This window comes from Crinia signifera, chromosome 2 (assembly GCF_055691185.1).
Source record: "Crinia signifera chromosome 2, ASM5569118v1, whole genome shotgun sequence".
Taxonomy (NCBI): domain Eukaryota; kingdom Metazoa; phylum Chordata; class Amphibia; order Anura; family Myobatrachidae; genus Crinia; species Crinia signifera.
In genome coordinates, this window is record NC_139218.1 from 101,680,242 (window position 1) to 101,702,054 (window position 21,813).

The following is a 21,813-nucleotide window of genomic DNA, read 5'->3' on the forward strand; positions in this document are numbered from 1 at the left end:
AAGACCTCTTATTTCAAACATAACTTTATAATTTAGCACCAGTGTAAAGATAACTGTTAAAAATAGATCACTTGTCCTTTTTCCAAGAGAACTAGATTTTGAACAATAAGTAATATCTTTCAAAATATCATCTAGTGTGTATGCTCAATGTCGTTAACGTTGTGTGCTCCCGTGCCTCGTTAACTGAACACCTATTTGTGCAAATAGTCATATTAGTGAGAGTTTTACCCATCACCTGAAGCCACCCCCCCCCCCCCCCCCCCCCCCCAAGAAAAAATGTTTTATATTGTGAGGGTGCTAGTTTCAGGGAGATTCAAATGAACCCAAGCATATGTCTGCTTCAGAGGGAGGATTGTGCATGTAATGTAGTGCTTTGATGCATGGTTCATTGCTGTTATAATATTAATCAGTCTCCACAGAAAGAACCACAGGAAAATGAATAGTAGTTAGAAATAATAAAAACATTATTTCCAGCTCATTTACTTTGCTGCACAGGTGATCACAAATTCCAGTATCTTGGAAAATCGTGCACACACACCTAAGGCCCATACACACTAGGCTATTTTGAGTTGACCCTCAAACTTGTGTTTCCAGCAGCTTTCAGCTCAAAGCTGCCCAGTGTATGGCCCGTGATGATCGCTGAGAAAGCGGTTTATCTGCTGGTATTACCAGCAGATGCCCGGCTTTGTGGATGGCTTTGCATAGCGAAAAAAAAACCTGTACCCAACAAAGTCTCTCAGGCTTCTGTCAAAGTAAGAAGACTGGAGTGTTGCTCACCACTATCCAACATATTTAGGGGGGTATTCAATCTTTGTCGACCTTTCGCAGCCATCTCCCGACGGGGGAGATGGCTGCGTGGCCCTATTCAATGCTGTCTTCCCCGACAGCATTGAACAGGGTTTCTCCGCAGAACGAGCCCGACATCACAAGCTGTCATGCTCATTCTGCCGAGAAAAGCCGGAAATAGGCGAGCTCCCGGTCGGAGCTCGTCTATTTCCGTCATCAACTCGCGGCCACGCCCCCTTCTCGCCGCTCGGTGGCCGGGACATTGAATCCGAGCTGACCGAGAACGGGACAGGGGCACAGCTGGACAGCCGTGCCCCTGACCTTAATCTAGTAGAGATGTTTTCAAAGTTCTAGTTTTAAATTAATTTTTTGCTGTTGCTTCCTTTTTTTACTTAGGTCATGTGGGACTTCCTGTACCCAAGTTCTCACTTCCTTTTATTTATAGTTTTTATACCTCTTCAGTAGAAGTCTAATAAACAGCATTTTTGTCAGGTATTTTCCAGCCAAATGGATTCCAGTATATTTACTATGTCTGTAATACAGGTTGGGTCTCTCATACCAATATTCTGAAATACAGAATGTTATGAGCCTTACTGAGATACTCTGCTTTCTAGTGGTATAATGTACATAACATATTTTAATGCACAAAATTATTAAAAATGGATGAAATCGTCACTAGGCTCTGTGTGTATGAAACATAAATGAATTTCGGGGCTGATTCTAATTGACTCAATATGCTGCAAAGCTCGCAGTTTACCAAGTTCTTGTGATGCCGCACCTGCGAATACCTGCCACCTTTTCCCCTCGCAACCATGCAAGGGGATCTGTTACAAAGATCCATCCTCTCATGTGCCTGCAGCAGGAGAAATTATACAATGGTCGCCGACCATGGAATGATAACTCCTGCCTTTGCAAATTTAAGTCAGCGGAGACTGACTTGTATTTGCAGGAGCCAGGACAAAGACATTGCGGGTGGCTGACTAATGTGACCTCACCTGCCCTCGCCCCTGGCAGACTTAGTCCTGCCCACATTTCCATGGGAACGCCCAGCTTTATCATGGGGACGCCCATGAGCGGGCTCCCTGCATTAGCAGTGAGCTTCGCTGTTTGGGGGAATCCTCGCTGTCCTGTGACCTTGAGGATTCCCCCGGAACGCTGAATATGGAGAGCTGACGGCACAGGGGTTAAACAGCTGGTTTACTGCGATCTCCGCCTTTTAACCCTCTTGCCGGCTGCATTGAATGCTGCTAAAAGAATAAAGTGAACTCCTCTGTATCGAGTATTTACAAATTGTGTGGATACAAAAGCTTTATAAAAGTTAAGGCCATACATAACACACCTACAAATGTGTCCTCCCTCATCGTTGCTGCAGCCGCGTGAATCAAGGTGCATACATACAGTGCAATATCAGCAAACTATTTTGACTTCTAGTCAAAGTCAGTGAAAAGAGTAGCACATATTGCACCGTATGTTTAGTTCATGGAGGTCAATCTTGACTTTGTGTACAATCTAGTGTTCTATTACAGCCAAAATCTGTGCATAAATCCATGTTGATGGCTGCTGGTCTCTGGGGCATTCAAGGGAAATTGCATAGTGATCGTTCATAGCCATAATCTCACTGTGTATGCACAATAAGATGCACAAGCACACTTAGAGAATTAAAATATGTGGCATGACTATATTCTGTGTGTGACCTACAACTATATCTGTGTGCCAAAATGCTATGTCATGGTGTTTTCCTGACATTTTATATCCCGATACAGCTGCAGTTGCACACAGAATATAGTCATGCAGCATATATTTTAATTGGAAAAGTCTGCTTGGGCACCTTATTCACAGCGATGTGAAGGAGACCCCTTTTTAGGGAGAATCTTGATGCTGGCCGATTTTTGTTTTAGAGTGGGTGGCTTTTATGTACTCTGTGTTTTTGACTTCTTACTTATGACGGCTAGATGATGAAGGCTACATCTCTAATTTTGAAAACAAGTGGGGGACAGATACTGACTTATCTGAAAGGGCGCCTGTATGGGTCTTCTCTGCCAAGCTGGTACAAGGAAAAGGGGTGTTACTCCCATAAAAATAAACAAATGGTAAAAGGATAGTTGCGCATTACAATAGTACATTTAAAAGGTGTATTGGGTTGCTTCAAAAAGCCATTTCTAGAAATAATTGATAAGTAATGATTGAAAAAATTGCTGCAGTTATTAGTGCACGTATTATGAGATTTTTGTAAGATTTTTAGAAAAAAAATCCTGAGTCTGCAGACACTGGCTTAATGGTGTATCTATTATCAGGATACCTATATTAAATAGAAATTTGAGCTAGTACTTTATGACCTTATCCAAAAACAGATGTGTATTAGTGGATCTAGACCAGGGCTGGGCAACACCAGCCCCCCAGATGTTGATGAACTACACATCCCAGCATGCCTTGCATCAGTTTCAGCATGGCCACATAGCAAAACTAATGAAAAGCATCCTGGGATGTGTAGTTCATTAACATCTGAAGGGCCGGTGTTGCCCAGCCCTGATCTACACTATGGGGCAGATTAAATTGCAGTTGGGAAATTTAAAAAATCTTGCGGCACAGGGTTTTTTTTTTTTTTTTTAATTGGACTAGAGGACTGACCCATGGAGAGGCTAGTACCTTTTTTATTCATGGGATCTTAAGCACTGAGAATGCAGCAACCATTTTTTCAATTGGATACCGATATCCAAAATTGGGTATGTATAAAGCTAGTTTTTTTTTACCTCCCTCCTATTAAAGACCAGTTATTGTGTACTCCTGCAGCCAATACGTACATGTTCATAAAGGTATAAAGCTTTTTAGATTAAATGGATGTGTTTAGCAATTGCAAAAAGGACAGTAGCTACAATATAGCATAGAGTTTGTGTTTTGTTATGGGGAAGCTTCAGCTGGTTTAACAAAAAATTCACTGACCCGGATGGACTGTTCCAGGTATTCACCCCATTGAGAACCTCTGGAATGAATTGGAGTGATGGTTTTCTACTAGGCCTGCTCAACCTTCTTCAGTGTCACTGTACTTAGGTGGAATGGTAACATACCACATACTGTGACAGGTTGCCAAGAAGGGTGACCTGCAGTAATACCTGCATGTGCTTGGTCTAGTCTACAAAGTCTGACTGACTAGTGATTGTGTGTGACTATTGCACAAAGAATTGAGCTGAAGTGGGCATTCAGGTACAATAAGGGCATGTAGTTTTAAAGAGTGGCTGAAATGATTGCCAAAAAGTCTCAAATGCAGCCTCTGGAGTGATATCAGTTCCTTGCCCTCTGACCCTGATCTAACCTTTATAATGACAAATGAGTCGCAAATGTTTTTAATCATGTCAATGTAAGAAATGCATGAACAGTAAAAAACAATTAAGGCAGAATTTGACTAGGGGATTACTATTATTTTTTTTTAAAATATAGACCGTGGTGTTGCCTGACACATCACAGCAACCTGACTGCTACAGCATTGGCAACTACTCCCCATATCTTGTCAATTAGAACAGTGTCCTAAAGACGTTGTAGGTGGTTTTAATGGTCTGTAAAGAAGGATGCCGGATGACCGACCAATGCTTGGCATCCTGACAGTCGGTATACAGACATCGGAATCCGGACTGTTCGACTGCCCAACATTTGCGATCCTGACCAATGGGATATTCTACCTCGTAGGGGCACTACGACCCTCATAGAGGGAGAGTAGAACCTGTGGCGAGCACACTCAGCCTGCAAGAGGCTTTTTTGGGGGGGCACGCACACCCCCATCTGAGTACTGGCGCCCGGTATTCAGATGTCTGTATACTGACTGTCTGCATCCTGACCGGCGGCCACTCATACCACACCTGTAAAGAACTGGTTAAATGTTGCTTTTTGACAGAATGACTAAGCCAATTGTTGGCAGTACAATGTCAATTCAGAAATATAAACAAAATCTATTTTGCATTACATTTCAGTGTTACATAGCACAATTGATTATACTGTACATGTTTGGATCCCGCAAATGGAACTAATAAAAGGCAGATTGTCAAAATACAGGTCCTGGCATCCTGATCCCTCTCAGACCAACCGCCCCCCCTCCCCCTCCTTCATTGTATTCATAAATAAATATGTACAATTAATTATTGGGGAAAAAAAAAAACCTTTTAATAGTCACTGCAAGAACAGTAAATAAGTTTAGTGGTATATGATCTCTCTAAAGGCCCCCTACACTTGTCCAACAAGTTGGACCTGATTGACTGACTTGAGATTTATCCTATGTGCAGGAGGATCAATCTCTTTGTTAGACCAAATGCGCAGAGGATTGTGCATTGGGTCCTCCAAATCAGGCAACATCAGATGTGTTGTTGTGTGTTTTTTTTTTTTTATAGATTGCTTTTGGAAGGATTTGCTGTTGTCTTGGCTTTTTTTTTTGGTTATCAAAAAACAATAGAGCTAGTGCAAATATATTTCAGTTATTCTATCTATCCGTTCATTTGTTGTGATCAGGACATGGAGAAACACAAATAGTGTTTGCATATAGCTGTTTCAAGACAGGTCAAAGTCTTTAGGTGGAAAAATGGCAACTTCTATGTAAGCTGATGTATGATGTCACACTAACAACATGGGGTTATTTGATATAACCGTTACTCCATAGTTGGCATTTGCTTTTAAGAAAAGTTTTTTCAGGCCATATAAAGATGACTGAAATGATATGTTGGTTTCACAATGTATCTAGTGTGCTTGGAAATTTTTCATTATCCTGACTGACTGTAACTTTTTATGTTTTGATATAACTTTTTTTTCTCTTAATTTTGCTTGTTTTATTAAAAGAATGTTTAGGTTTGTGCTTTTGGTATACACATAATTTTATTTGGATAACACGTTTCTCCAACTGGACTCAAGAAACTTTACAGACCTAAAAACCATGCACATAGTACATCCACTTTAAGTAAAACCAATACAATAGACCAACCTAGAAAAGATCATGTATAGTGCAGAATACGCATAATGCATGGTTGGTGTAGGCATTTTGGGTAATAATTTTGACCATGGGTTGTATATTTGACTCTTACAAGTTACCATTGAGGCAGCCATCTTGATTGCATTTAGTAGGATTACCCTGGGTGGAATAGGTTGACACAAATCACCCCATTTGTGTCATACAAATGGGGTGATTTTGCAGTATCCTAACGCTCAAAGTAAGGTCTCCAAAAACAATGTCTGGTCCATGTATTTTTCTTTCCATCCACAAGTGTACCAGATGAGACTGCCATGTTGAGCGCACTACACTGCAGTAGGTGAGCCATAGATGGACTCGAAGCACTCATGGCAAAACTGACACTTGTGCGGTAGTAATAGTATTAGATAGGATGAAAAACACCTGGACCTGATAGTTATGCTGGGACACTACCCCTAGCCCTGGGATGCTGAAACGACCCATTTTTTGTCTTCTCTTCTGGGCTTAACCTATTCCTCCCAAGGTAATCTTACATTGTGCGCCCAAGACTGCTGCCTTACCTGGTACCTTTTTATGGTTGGAATATGTAACCCCTAGAAGTTATTACCCAAAATGTATGCACCAACCCCGCAGTATGCTTATTCTGCTCTCTACTGTGTCATTAACTATCTCTGTTTTTCAACTTCATGCAATTCTAATGCCTTTGTTTAATGTACCATGTTTTTTATGTATTTTAAGCGACTTTGAGTCCAATGGGAGAAAAGCGCTATATTCATAAAATGTATTACTGCTGTCTGTGAGCAGCATGATTAAGATGGCGCCGCAAATGGCTGCCTGGGAGCTGTGCCACTCAGCCATATGTACCCACCGTGTCTCCCTTGTCTCGCAAACTGCATAGCAACCTAAAACTGTACTGTCCCTGCTTAACTGTTACCTACCTGGCTGTTGCAATGACCAGTGGCACCGCTGATGGCTGCCTAGGTGCTGTGCTGCTCAGCAAATATTTGTTCCCTGTGTAATAACTGTACTGTCTCTGCTTATATTGTTACTTACCTGGCTGTTGCAATTAACAGTGTCGCCGCTGATGGCTGCCTAGGTGCTGTGCAGCAAATATGTTCCCTACGTCTACAATCCCCAGGGCACATCTAGGGTATACCTGTATGTGTTATGTATGTCTGTACTGTCACTGTTTAACTGTTGCCTAAACGGCTGTTGCACAGCAATCCAAATCAAATTCCTAGTATACGCAAGTATACCTGGCCAATAAAGCCGATTTTGATTTGTATTATAATGTATCCTGTACAGAAAGATCCATGTGAAGTACATCCTGCCCGCGGATAAATTATTCAAGGCAACCAGCTGGGGTGCACTGCTTAGGTTGCTGTTGAAGTATGCTTAAGGGATAGTCTCAGGGGCATTCCGTGAGAGCACTGGGACCAAGCCTACTACCTCTCCCAGGAGAGATTTGTAGTCCTGGTCCCAGTGCTGTCAGGCCACTTAATGATCCTGGGCAGCAGTGTTTATACAATTAGAGTAGTCGAAACTGCGTTTGAAATCTATAGTAACTTTGACCTCTTTACACAATGCAGCCCTTTATTTAAACCTATTCATGGTTATTTATGAAAAATACTAGTGTCTACTTTTTCTAGAACTCTGCTGCTTTTGACACTGTTGACCATACTCTTACAAACATAACAATCCATAGGTCTTAAGACAAAGCCCTTTCTTGCTTCTCATTCTACCTATCCTGCTGCTCTTTCAATTATATTTCCAATAGTAGTAACCAACCTGATTGCGCTTACTGTTGAACAGGATAATCCGTACTACCCCACAAGCTCACTGCATAGGTGTCATTGGTGACTCTGAACTGTTCTCTGTTCCTCACATTCAATATGTGTTAAAATCCTGCTACATGCATCTAAAAATCCTATATCTAAAACACAACCATACCTTACACAAGACCATGCTAAAACTGTAATTCATGCTGTCCTCATATTCCGCATTGATTATTTCAATAGTCTCTTTACTGGTCTTCCCCAATACAAACGCTCATGCAATCCATCATGATCGTATCTGTGAAGCTAATCTTTCTCGCCACATGTTAGTTTGCAAACTGCTATGTTGGTTCCTCCATTGGATACCTATATTCTACCATATTCAATATAAAATACTTTTACTGCCACACAAGGCTATAAATCAATGTACACCAACATGCATCTCTTTGCTTATCTCAAAAGCTCTCCCAACCTGAATTCTTTGCTTCTTACAAGATCTAGGTCTCTCATCCACATATTATTTGCTCCCATTCATGATTGCAGGTCTTTCTCTGTATAATGCCTTCCCACACACGAGAAGACCCTCCTCTTATCTCCAAACCTTCCCTGAAAATTCAGCTTCTCATGCAATCTTATCAAATTCCAGAATCGCCCACGGAATCTTCATAAACCATTCCCTTCCAATATACACTTTATATATTTAAAAGTTTCTTATATAGCGCACAAATATTCCGCATCGCTTTACAGAGAATAATTGAACAGTCACATCAGTCCCTTCCCCAGTGGAGCTTACAATCTCTATTCCCTACCACATGTACACGCGCACACAGGCATTCTAGGTCTAATTTTGTGGGGAGCCAATTTGCCTACGTGTACATTTTTGGATTGTGGGAAGAAACCGGAGTACCCGGAGGAAAGCCACGCAAGTACAGCGAGAATATACAAGCTCCGCACAGTTAGGGCCATAGTGGGAATCAAACCCATGACTTCAATGCTGGGAGGCAAATCACTGCTGTACAGTCCAGACATATCCTCAATTATTTTCTTCCACACTTTTTTTTTTTTATCCTCCTTTCCCCAGGCCAACATTTCTGAGTCATAATGTCATATAGCCCACCAAGAACAAGTGCACGCTGGACCATTATGCAATAGAAAACACTGATGTGTCAGTGGCTGTTTACCTATAGATTGTAAGCTTATGAGCATGGCCCTCCTACTGTTTTGACTTCCTGTAACTACCCAGTTTTTTTTGTTATTTTAAAACACAATGGCATTTGCTGCGCTATATAAGAAACTAGATAAAATAGTGTTGCACATAAAGCGTTGAGAACTGCTTTTCTCAAAATAATCCAGAGAACAGTCTTTGCCATCAGATATCATGATCTTAATAAGCATTTTTGAGAGCATGTTTACATATCCTGCTGAAGTCTGCAGCTTGCCAAATGCAAAGTGTATGAATGCACATACACAGAACAGGCACCTGGTTAATTGATTCCTATGCCAGAGTGCCTGCTCTCTGGTTTCACTACCAAAAAATTGAAGTGGAACCTTTCAAAACACTTAAATTGGGACTTTCCTGTTATCTCTATAATCATAATGTAGTATAATAATTAAGGCGACCTTAATAATTAGGGTGACCTATTTGTGATTGCGTTTCTAAGATTTTAGAAAAAACACTACAAGGAAAACTTCTGATTTTTATCCCAACTCATGAAGTGTTGCCTATTGCCAATTTTTGTCAATTAAAATAAAAAAAATCACATAGTTGCCTTTTAATTATTTGTATTTGTTGTTAGATTTATTCTAGTAATTCCAACTTGTTGTCGACAGTTCTTGAGTTGCCAAATAGTCTAATCATTCCCACAAACTATACACTGTAAGCCACTTAAACTGTTTTGACTCCCTTCACTATTGTTTCCGAACCCATTCTTTAATTATAGCCATGAACTAAAAAATAAGTCTTTGCCATCTTCAATACATTTTGAAAATTATGTATTCTAATTCCAAGCTGGTTAAAACAGTATCTGACCGGGGAATAGTGGGAAAGATTTTGAAAGGCTATCTGCAGCCAGGGCTGAGTAACAAGGTACTATTGATGGTCTCTGGAGAACAAGTGTGCTTATATTCTCTAGATTTTGTAATGAATAGTTGTAATGAAATACTTTACTGTAAAATTTTAAACAATTTCTTTTCTTAACAGGTTATGCAATGGTCTCTGCAAAATGTTCTGTGTTTGAGGTGGAGCTTCGTAAGACAGACATATGCCGGCTTGTCATCTTTGTTAAAGGGACTATAATTTCTTCTCTTGCATCTGCTACATAAACAGACAAAATTGCAAAAATCTGCCCTGTGTCGAGTATGACAGCCACGACCCGTGGCTCTCCAGTTGGAGGGAATGAAAGCCAGGGCCAAGCTCCCGATGGACAGTCCCAGCCTCCACTCCAACAGAATCAGGTGTGTAGCTCAAATATATATATGTCAAGTATAAATACAATATAGATAAGGTAAAGTATGTGTGTGCATATATACAACCAGCTGATTGCAATGGTTTTTAACTGAATTGTGTAAGTATAAGCGGACCCAAAATGACAGGTTTCTTGTTAGATAGATGGAGACTAGAAAGGTAATTGGATGTGCAAAGGCACAACCAGTCAGTGGGTAAAGGGCTGTAGATATAGCTTATCTGGTCTTTAGTAAGGCTTTTGACACTGTCCCAAATTGCAGGCTGCTAATAAACCTCAAAAGCATTGGATTTGATACGAAGATGGTTGTATAAGTAAGATCGTGTTTGCAAGATAAAAAACAGTTGTAGTAAATTGAGTGCATTCACAGGAGGGTAATGTTTCGAGTGGAGTACCCCAGGGATCTATACTTGGGCCAGTGCTTTTTTAAATCCCTAAATTTTATTGAGTTCAAATATGCAGTAATATAGACAAAGGTGAACAATAATTTAAATATGAAGCAAATAGGACCGATTATGGGTAAACATGAAAGGGGTATTATGACGCCAGAAAGCATATATTCAATACAAATCAATAATGTACTTATTCAGTAACCCATTTAAGAACAAATTTCAGAAATATGTAGTAAAAAGCAATGGGCCAATAGTAATAGTTTGAATTGTGACACGATACAGGGGAAAAAAATTAAGGACTAAAGAATTATATAGAAATGGGATGTGAGGGAAGGGGATAAAGTCTATCAGCAAGCCATGTTAGCAAAGGTTCTATAGGAATATGATAGTTCCATGGAGAGTTGGATTTACTTCAATTACTTGGTGCTAGGAAGTGTGATGTTGAGTGTATCAGGAAGCCATACAGAATTTGTTTGCATTGTTTTGAAAGCTCGAGATGTACTCGTTTTTGCTATGAACCAAATCATATTTAGTAGTTCTTGTCGACTGGTAGTAGAGACGTTTCTAGTTGCAGGCTAATTGATATTTAGCTGCACAGGTTTTAAGTTTATTAGCTGTTTTGGGAATGATTTCAATAGGGGGAAAGAGGAGAAAATTGGCAGATGTAGGAGGTTGAGGGAGATCAATCATGCAATAGAGAAGAGAACTCCTAGTTTAATAAGATGCAATTACTAAACAGGACCACCAAATGTAGTAGAATGTGCCTTGCAGTTTCTCCAGCACTGTTTGGAGGAATTAGGATACATACATTGAAGACAATCTTGGACAAAGTACGCACAAGTGTATACTTTGTGGACAGTATTTAATGAGGCCGGCGAGGGGGTTAAATGGTGGGGATCGCTGAAAACAAGAGACCCTCGCTGTTTAAACCACGCGCCGGCCGCTCACTGCATTCAGTGTTCCAGGGGAGCCTTCGCTGTCAGATGATGTTGAGTATTCCCCCAAACAGCGAGGCTCGTGGCTAATGCAGGGATCCTGCTGCATTTAGCTGCCAGCCTTGCTGTTTTAGTGGCCACACACACAGTTTCCATGTCGCTGCAAAAACTCAGCGATGTGGAAATGGCGTGTGCAGGGGGTCAGTTGAATGCTGACCGTGCGAGCTGTGACAGTGAGCGGGCAGTACTAAACCATTGAAGATACCATTCTGAGTTTTCACAAATAGCCACGCACATGGAGCATTTGGAAATTGCTATGCGAATAGAGTTCTAATCTTCGTCATCGAGATGTTGTCCCAAGTCCTGTTCTATAGCCCGTTCTAGAGTGTCAATATAAAATTATATAACGGAGTTCCCTTATCAGTTGTCTGGTACATACAAAATCTATTGAGTGCCTACTATACAATGAAGTACTGGAATTCAGTATAAACATTCTGCTGACATTTTTAAAGACATTTTGTGTTGATTCCTGAACCCTTTGACTGCCAAGTGAATTTGTCAAAATAGTTGTGTAAATTGGCAAGCAAACTTATAAATAACTTAATAATAAAATATTCATCCTAATGACTTGTAATGTTAACCTTTTATGTAGAATTTTTTTTTTACACAACTTGTTTGATTTGAAATTATATAACATGTGAGCAACACTGGCATTTTTAGTGGACATTTTGCACATCTCAGAAGTTGGCACTCCAAGGGTTAATAAACACCCGTGATACTTCAGATAAACTGGATGAAGATCTCTACATTTATATATTTGAAAAATCAATAATTCATGGTCAGACAGTTGAGATATTTGGCTGAAATAGTTGTTTTGACATCCTCACAACTAAATAATTTTTGCAGAAATCTTTGGAATCGTGGTGGACACCGCTGGTTGAAATGACATATTTAGTGCATATAGTAGGTCTGTTTGGATGTGTAGGGGGGTTTTCACAGTATATTGAGTGCAGTGAACATCGTCCGTTAAACAGATGTTGACATAAGGTGTGGGAGCCGTTTAGACTGGGCTTTGCTTGTTCGAATGTAGCACCACATCCTTTCTTCTTAGTGCACTGTTAAAGGCCTGAATCTGGTGTGAGATGGTGTTTCTATTTGTTATAACAATTGTTAGTATGCTTAATTACACATTAAGGTTTCTAATCCATGCCAAATTAACATTTTAATTATTCCAACCTGCTATACATATGTCACATTTTGGTGATTAAGCAACATTGTATGTAAATATATATATATATATATTTTTTTAAGTTGCTAGTTTTGTACATCACCTTCCTTGATAAATGTATATGGAACTACTTATCCAGTTAGATGCCTGTCAAGTGGACCAAGTAATATACTGTTTCAGTATTGTTACTGGTGAATAGATAAAATCACATTGGTGGGCTCTCCCTCAGGTATGATGGAAGCCAGGGAGTGCCGACGTGCGTTCAATTCCAGGCTATGAGGTTTGCCATACATGTTCTCATGGAGGTCCTCGCTCCAAATAAAGCTGTAGCTGTGTCCGGCAGCAGGCGCCACTGTATGACACCGTAGGCAGCGCTACGTAATGTGTCCTGCTGGCAAGGATGGAAATGTCTGACTGCTGGTGCTGTAGTGGATCTGGGTGCTGGATGGTGGATTGGATGGGTGCAGATGTGATCATGTCACTCTAGGAGCGACTTTCAACAGTTGTGCCACTTACTGCCCTGTCAGAGGTGACACGATCAATGCAGGGCAGTGTCTGCAGCAAGAGTCCTCAGAGAAAGATGATCACCTGTGTCCTCCGTTTCTCCGCACGCAGTGCAGATTTTTCAAAAGGCAGGGATGCGTCACATTCAAAGGGTGGGATTTTTTAAATACATTTTTTTAGTAAATTTGTTCAGGTGTTAATTAGGTCGATCACAGTCTTCTTGTATAGGTATAAGACTAATAGCTCAGCAGGTAGAGTATGCAATAACTAACAAAAGTAGTGAATACTGGCAAGTGGGAAATCTGTACAGGGCAATACTCTGTTAATTTTTTGGTAATGATGTTGATTTGGTCTTAGTATGTGGCATTTTTTATTTGAGCTAAATAGTCACAGTATTGCATCACCTTTTTAGATATTTGGCAAATAGTTTTTTTGTAGCTAGGGATATACAGATAGATATATCTAGATCTATAGTATTCGAGGGATCCTGCACTCACATCCAGGTGGTTCACATCGGGGATGCTCCGTATAAAGAAATCCACAAGTCCAGAATATCCAAGCAATATGAGATACAGCAAGTAAATACTATTGAGGGCACTCACCACTTTGAAGAAAAGAGTAATATGTTTAATAGGCAAAAAATAGCAAAACATTTCATCACTGTTTCGGCCTATTATTCAAGGTCAGACAATGAGACATCCATCCAGCCTGAAGGTCAGCAGTGTAATGTATGGAAAAAAAAATATATCTATTTATCGATTGATCAGGGACAGTTACTGTACTATTGTACGCTCTGACTAATCAGGGGCAGTTACTGTACTGCTGTACTCTCTGACTAATCAGGGTCAGTTACTGTACTATTGTACGCTCTGACTAATCAGGGGCAGTTACTGTACTGCTGTACGCTCTGACTAATCGGGCAGTTACTGTACTGCTGTACGCTCTGACTAATCAGGGGCAGTTACTGTACTGCTGTACGCTCTGACTAATCAGGGGCAGTTACTGTACTATTGTACGCTCTGACTAATCAGGGGCAGTTACTGTACTGCTGTACACTCTGACTAATCAGGGGCAGTTACTGTACTGCTGTACACTCTGACTAATCAGGGGCAGTTGCTGTACTATTGTACGCTCTGACTAATCAGGGGCAGTTACTGTACTGCTGTACGCTCTGACTAATCAGGGGCAGCTACTGTACTGCTGTACTCTCTGACTAATCAGGGGCAGTTACTGTACGCTCTCACTAATCAGGGGCAGTTGCTGTGCACTCTGACTTTTGTTTGCAGCCCCCCCCCCCCCCCCCGTAGAGCTGTTAATATATCCTGCTTATACAAACTTTTTATTATAATGTGGACAGGCATGGTTTTGCCAACCAGAGTGCTTTATTTTTGATATTTTGACACAAAGCAGCACTTAAATTTAATTGTGCTCACTATTAAAAGGTGAATTTAACACAACTGCCTGATGTATTTATTTCATGACTAATCCACGGACCCTGCACACATTACTTCTAGCACCTCAGGAGGCAGCAAAAATGTAATTGCCTATGTCTAAATGGAGGAAGAGTTGAATTGCTCCATTTTGTACCCTTCAGTGGCAGACCGTTATCTTATTTATTATGAAAGTTTCAAGGCAAAGCGGTAGGAAAGCCCTACTCGCAGGTTACAATCTGTAGGGAAATATGCATTGATTCACAAGGATAGGTTGTTGTCTATTGAGTAATGGTCCACCAGTTTGTAAAGGATCTTGGTTGTCTTGTGTATGATATGGTGACCCAGCAATGTTGGCCAGGGGTCAGGAGGATGGTAAAGTGAAGAAAGAGAAAATAAGTGAGGATATGTTTGGACTGCACTGTGGATAAGAGGTTTATGAAGGTTATGCGGTCCTGGAATTTGTCAAGCTTGCCTGAAGAGGTGAGTTTTTAGGGAATGCTACTTGCTTTTCTAAAGCCAAGTACACATTAGGCGATGTGTGTACCTGGCATTGGCAAGTGCATACACATTTGCCAATGGCGTGGGAGGAGCAGGGAATATGCTGCAGCATGGTCCTAGTTAACTAGGTCCTCCCTCGTCTGAGGGGATCGATATTGATGCACAGGATCACGCATTGTTAACAGCGTAACGTGCCACTATAATACTTCCTGCTTCGCCTCATTAGTGAGGCGAAGCAGGAGGGGAGACCAACAAGATGTATTAACATGTCTGCCAAAGCGGGGGAGCGCTAACTCCCCCCTCCGGCGATGTCCCCTCCTGGAGAGAGCATATCAGTTTACACTGGTCGGTACTTGTGGATTATCACGGCTCCCATCGCATGCCATATATAGTGGCATGCGATGTGATTTTTACCGATTTTTGGCGGTTTTTGTCAATCGCATGCGATCGCATACGATTTTGCACTGAAAAGCATCCAAATGCATTGGAGTTAGTATTAAACATGTTCAATGGCCCCCAAATGGCATTTTTTAGGCTTTATCACCCCCACTATCAACGCGAACCCAAAGCGTGGCGAGCGGCGGCGGTACGCGTCCTACGACCTTTTCATACCCCCACTATCCACGTAGGCGTGGAGTTGAGAATAGAAAGTGTGGCTAGCGCAGCGAGCCACCGAGCCCGAAGCGTAGCGAGCGCAGCGGACACATGTGAAGCCCGTGAGGGGACGCGGATACCTGTGAAGGTATCCGCGTCCCCTCGCGGGGCTCGCTGCGCTTTCTATTGTCAACTCCACGCCGACGTGGATAGTGGGGGTATGAAAAGGTCGTAGGCCGTGTACCGCCGCCACGCTTCGGGTTTGCGTTGATAGTGGGGGTGGTACAGCCTCAAAAATGCCATTTGGGGGCCATTGAACATGTTTCATACTAATTCCAATGCATTTGGATGCTTTTCAGTGAAAAATTGTATGCAATCAAATCGCATGCAATGCGATGCGATTCTTTCGCATACGATGGCCATCGTGGAAGCCGTGATAATCCACAAGTACCCACTGGTCTCTCCTCCTTTCACCCGGCCGGCTGGACTGGGCATGCACGGGATCTCACTACTCAGGTGAGATCCCCAGCGCAGTCCAGAGCCAACAGCAGGGACATTGCTGTCCCTGGTGTTGAGAAAGGGCTTTGTCAGCCTGTTGCTGGCGAAGCCAAAAGCAGCAGCAGGCAGAACGGTCAGCGATGCTGACCGTTCATACATTCGGCCTGCTATCATTTAGATCAGGCTTGTCCAACCTGCGGCCCTCCAGATGTGCTAAAACTACACATCCCAGCATGCCTTGCCACAATTTGGCTATTAGGGAATGCTAGAATGATGGCAATGCATGCTGGGATGTGTAGTTTTAGCACATCTGGAGGGCCGCATGTTGGACATGCCTGATGATAGCAGCGCCAATATGGACAGGGGTGCATAGCGCCTTTACCACACGCTGGCTCCTTAATACATGGGGGAGAAGTGGTATCGGCACACATAATGTGCGCTGATACCCCTTCTCCCCCATAACGACCGGTCAAACATCTGCCCCAGTATGAGATAGTAAAAGATATCGCTAAAGGTCCATACACACTGGGCGACTATGCCCAGCGTGTATGGACAGCGATGATCGCTATCATCGCTGGGGGGAAAGCCGCTCAGTGCATACACACTGATTGGCTTTTCCCCCGCCCCGTCGCGGTCAGCGGGGAGAGGATGGCTTTGCATAGCGCAGCGCTATGCAAAGCCATCCTCAAAGCCGTTCATCTGCTGGTAATAACAGCAGATGAACGGCTTTCCCGGTGATGATGCGGGAGCGGCAGCCGTGCTTATTGCCGGGCCAGACACACTGGGTGGCTTTGGGCTGAAAACCGCTCAAACTTGCTGTTTTGAGCAGCTTTCAGCTCAATGTCGCCCTGTGTGTATGAGCCTTTAGAAGGGCTCTTCTGAGTGATTATCTTTTACTTTCTCATCTAGTGTTTATGGTGCTTACATTTTTTTTTGTGAATATAGAACTGAAGTTTTGGGTAGTTTCATAACTTCACAAATGCTGGGTACTTTGGTGCTTAAAGTTGAGAAATACAATGTTAATCAAGACCTTTGTCCTTCTCTGAGCATTGCAGTTTCATGCTACTGCTGGCAGACAGTAGATCTGTACAAAGGTCTGACTGTCAACAAAGCAATCTCATTTATGCACCAGATTGCTTTGTGCGTGGCCTGGAATTGTAACATTGATTTTAAACTTGTTCAAAGAGGAGCTCCTCATACTGAAGTGATCACGCGGACACCGGAGATCTGATGCAGTATTATATCCTTGCTTAGTAAATGTACAGAGAAGGCCTAGCTGTAAAATGAGAGGGCTAATGATGTATGAGTTAATAACCGATGAGAGTTAATTATGGTTATAATGATACAATGGAGATAATGGAAAAGGACATTAATGATGAGGGTAATGGAATGTTGACTTTTGGTGGAGGGGAATTATGTAGAAAGGATGGTGTCAAACTCATGGCCCTCCAGCTGTTATGGAACTACACATCCCAGCATGCTCTGCCAAAGTTTTAGCAATCCATTATATAAAATCTCTGGCAGGGCATGCTGGGACGTGTAGTTCCACAACAGCTTGAGGGTTTGACACCCCTGATTTAGAGCAAAGGATTGTTTAGGCAGTAGTGATATGGAGGGGTTACAGGGAGTATAGAGAATGGACTTGAGGGGGTGAGATTCAGCCTGATGGAGAAGCCGTGATGTATATAATATGTCATCTTACTATGGTTTCAAGTTTGCTTGGTTGCTTGGTTTCTAAATGTTAAAGCACTTGTCAATCTTTAAGCTGTTTCCCTGTAATCAAATTTAAGGTATGAAATGGTATTTAGTCTAGCTGTTTTTGCCATACCTGAAAAAGTGCTGTTGACAAGGTATGCAACATTATATTTGTAGTTCCTTAAGGGAGTATTCCAAATCGCTAAAGTCAATGTTGTATACACACAGACCTCCTCGCCTGATTCTTCCAATGAGAACTCCCCAGTCAGCCCTCCTGATGAGCAGGGACAAGGGGAGGCACCTCCTCCGCTTGAGGATGAGGAACCCGCCTTCCCTCACACTGACTTGGCCAAGCTGGATGACATGATCAACAGGTAATATATTTACTATACTGTGTGTGTGTGTGTGTGTGTGTGTGTGTGTGTGTGTATATGTATATATATATATATATATATATATATATATATATATATATATATATATATATATATATATATATATATATATATATATATATATATATATGGCTGTTTTTATTGTTTTATTGCCTAGTTTTAAATCCTTCATACCATGGGAATTCGATTTTTTTGTAAAATAAAGTTGATTTTTCTTACCTGAGGCTATTAAATGTACCTGTGTGTGGGTAGAATTAGTATAAGCTTATATACTGCAGAGAAACTTGGAATCTTAAAATATTGTTCCATGAAATGATGCAAGGTTTTTCTTTCCAGACCTCGCTGGGTTGTACCAGTTTTGCCTAAAGGTGAACTAGAAGTTCTTTTAGAAGCTGCTATTGATCTTAGTAAAAAAGGTAAGTTGACAAGAATGAAAGACCTTTTTAAAACACATTTCCCTTCTTAAAATAGTAAGAGTTCACAAGAAGCTAGCACTGTTATCCCTTCGGTTTCAGCTGGTAACTTGCTGCAAGCATCCAGTGCTCCTCTTTTTTTTGCTTTTCAGTATTAAATATTTATTGTAATGTATTTGCAATAATATCTTTAGCACTTTTTTTTACATTTTATTTTCTCTTTTTTAGGCCTTGATGTGAAAAGTGAAGCATGCCAACGATTCTTTAGAGACGGTCTAACAATATCTTTTACAAAAATTCTCACGGACGAGGCAGTGAGTGGCTGGAAGTTTGAGATCCATGTAAGTTTTAGGTTTAATCAATTCTTATTTTATTTTCAAAAGAAACATGGAAACGGTTTAAGAAAAAAAAAGTGTTTTTCTTAATTTACTCAGTTTGATTTATGTATGTCTTTTTTTGAGCTATTTTAATATTCCTTTTAGGGGGGTATTTAATGTCAGGGGAACGGCTGTCGAGCCACCTCGACAGCCGTGCCCCTGTCCCGTTCTCGCTTTGCTCGACTAGAGCTCGGCGGTCGGGATTCAATGTCCCGAGCGGCGAGAAAGGGGCGTGGCCGCGAGTTGAGGACGGAAATAGACGAGCTCCGACCAGGAGCTCGCCTATTTCCATCTTTTCTCGGCAGAACGAGAACCCCTGTTCAATGCTGTCGGGGAAGACAGCATTGAATAGGGCTCCGCAGCCATCTCCCCCCATCGTGAGATGGCCGCGGGAGCACGACAAGGAATGAATACCCCCCTTAACCTTTTTTTATTTTATTTTTTTCAAATTGTAAAATAATTCATTATTTTGTTTATTTAAATCATATTTTTTCTTTTCTCTGACCATTTTTATAAAAAAAAAAAAAAAAAAAAAATTACACAAAGTTAAAACAATGCAAACTTCTTTTAAAATTCTGTTACTTTTAATTTATTTAATTTAAATGACTTGACAGTGTGACCACGAATCCTGGCATGGTACAGCAAACTAATGCTGCTTTCACATCGCAAAACCTGCTTAGACCTGGTATTTGAACAGTTTCTTAAAATGGTTCATAGCAAGTTAAACTCCTTTCACGTCGCCTGTAAACGGGATATTACTGGTTTAATGTTTTTTAGTACATTTCACATTGAACCAGTTTCACCCATAAAAAGTAGTTGTGGGCAGGCAGACAACCATCTCGTCCATCCAAACCCTGCTGGATGAAGGCAGCCCCCCATCCCTGGTACCTGGCCAGCGCGGGGCTCCGGGCAGCGGGGTCCCTTCGGCGGCAGCCAACCATCCCGTCCACCCAAAAGCATTTGGCTTGCCTGGTCCGTAAATCTGACAGCCTACACATTAGGTTTTTGAAACTATTTACACAGAAACAAAGTTTTGCAGCTTTGTCCAGTACCCAAGAAGTTTCTCAAAATGTAGAAAATATTATTTCAACTGAAGCTGATGATGCTGCAGCTATTAGCAATTGTTCTACTGCTACAATGAGATTTTCATTGGTTCAGAATCTGTAGCAGGCAATGTGCAATTTCCACTAGTCTATTGGTGCTACTGTTGAGACGTTGTTATTTAAAACGAGATCATTAAAGGTTGTTGCTTTTGCTTGAAACTTAACAAGGGTATTTTAATGTGGATATCTTTCTTTGGGAAACTAAAGAAATTTTAGAAATATGTTTTATTGCTTAACATTTGATACTTTAAATGGGTGTTTTAACGTTATACGGTCGTTAGGTCGACATGCATTTTGCTGACCACTGAAGGTCGACACGACTTATGTCGGCATGGATGAAAGGTCGACACAGGCTAGATTGGCAGTCAAGAAGTTGACATGGGTTTTGCCATTCTTTTTTGAGCTGACTGGTAGTATTTCATGCCCTACCATCCACTAGGGCATGTAGGGAGAATATAATAGTGTGCCAAGCTCAGCGAGGTCCCGTGCCCAAAGCATGGCGAAGGGACGTGGTGCACCGATTTATGGTGTACATGGCGACATTCGGGACAAAAAAAGTGAAAAACCCATGTCGACCTAATGCTTTTGTCGTCCTTCCTCCCATGTCGACCTATTTCAGTTGTCGACCTTCAGTGATTGACCCAATGCATGTTGAACTTGGGTTGATCGACCCATACCCGTTTGAACTCCATTCTGTGACCATATAAAAGCGTGAAGCTGTAATGAACTAAAATTCCCAGCAATTTATTTATTCATTTATAGTTTCTTATATAGCGCAGCAGATTCCGTTGCACTTTACAATAGTAGACAGTGATAAAACAAACTGGGTAACAGGCAGACTTGGAGGATAGAGGGCCCTGCTGCAAGCTTACAATCTATATGCCCTGCCACAGGTTTCCTAACACATTGCGGGGTAGTGGGTGGGTGGGAGAGTCGGGGGATGTTAACCCACGCGCGGGGGGCGGCTCCAGTGCTATGAATATTTAATGAGCGATCATTAAATATTCACTGTGCTGAATTTAGGACCCAGCTCATTGGCTGGGTCCTAAATACAGTTTCAGACCCGATTTTTGATGCCAAAATACCGGGTCTGAAACGGGTAGGACCCTCCATTTTAACCGTTTTATAAAAACGTTTTTTTGGAAAACGGTAAAGTGGTCCTGCACCTTTCAGACCGCGCAGATTACCGTTTTAAAACGGTTAAAAATCGGCAAAATACCAGTTTTAAGTGCGGTCTGAAAGGAGCATAACTGATACCACTGGTAAATTGTTTTTAGTATCTGAGGATATTTTGTGGCCCAAGTTCTTACCATGGTAAACTCCAGCATTTCCTACTCTGAAATTTATCCTGAGCTAATGAACACTGTTTATTAGCATCTATGACATGGCTTGAAACAGTGTTCACACTGCAAGATGGATATTGTCAGGTCATCCCTTTGCTGGTTCTTGGAGAGGACATCTCTCTTTTTGCTGCAGGCTTACCTGGGTTTGGCGCTTACCATGACCCACTGCTCTAAACTCGAGTAGCTGCTTTAACATTAGGCCTGGATCTTGGTTGCTCAAGTAATATTCTGGTCAAAGGCTTGGTGTAAAAGGGGTATAAGGTACATCTGTCCTAGGATGGGATAATTGTCTTGATTGCTGGTTCCCTTGTAATTACTTCCTAATTCATTATGTTCTAAAGTATGTTGTGTAGCACATCAGCTGATAATGATGTCTGGATCAATGGCTGCAATGTAGAAATGGCATTTAATGCTGTAAATGTAGCTGTTATATGCAG

At 41.5% G+C, this 21,813-nt stretch overlaps 1 protein-coding gene across 5 annotated transcripts in view; it reads left to right on the forward strand.

The window, feature by feature from the left end:
- Positions 1 to 21,813, forward strand: part of USP9X (ubiquitin specific peptidase 9 X-linked) — a 136,800-nt gene that overhangs the window by 27,688 nt on the left and 87,299 nt on the right. For all 5 annotated transcript variants that reach the window (XM_083172633.1, XM_083172635.1, XM_083172637.1 and 2 more), the window contains exons 2-5: positions 9,707 to 9,960; positions 17,974 to 18,119; positions 18,477 to 18,556; positions 18,782 to 18,894. In XM_083172633.1, the coding sequence (XP_083028759.1) occupies positions 9,865 to 9,960; positions 17,974 to 18,119; positions 18,477 to 18,556; positions 18,782 to 18,894 (435 nt within the window). In that variant the 5' untranslated portion in view covers positions 9,707 to 9,864. The remainder of the gene's footprint in view (positions 1 to 9,706; positions 9,961 to 17,973; positions 18,120 to 18,476; positions 18,557 to 18,781; positions 18,895 to 21,813) is intronic.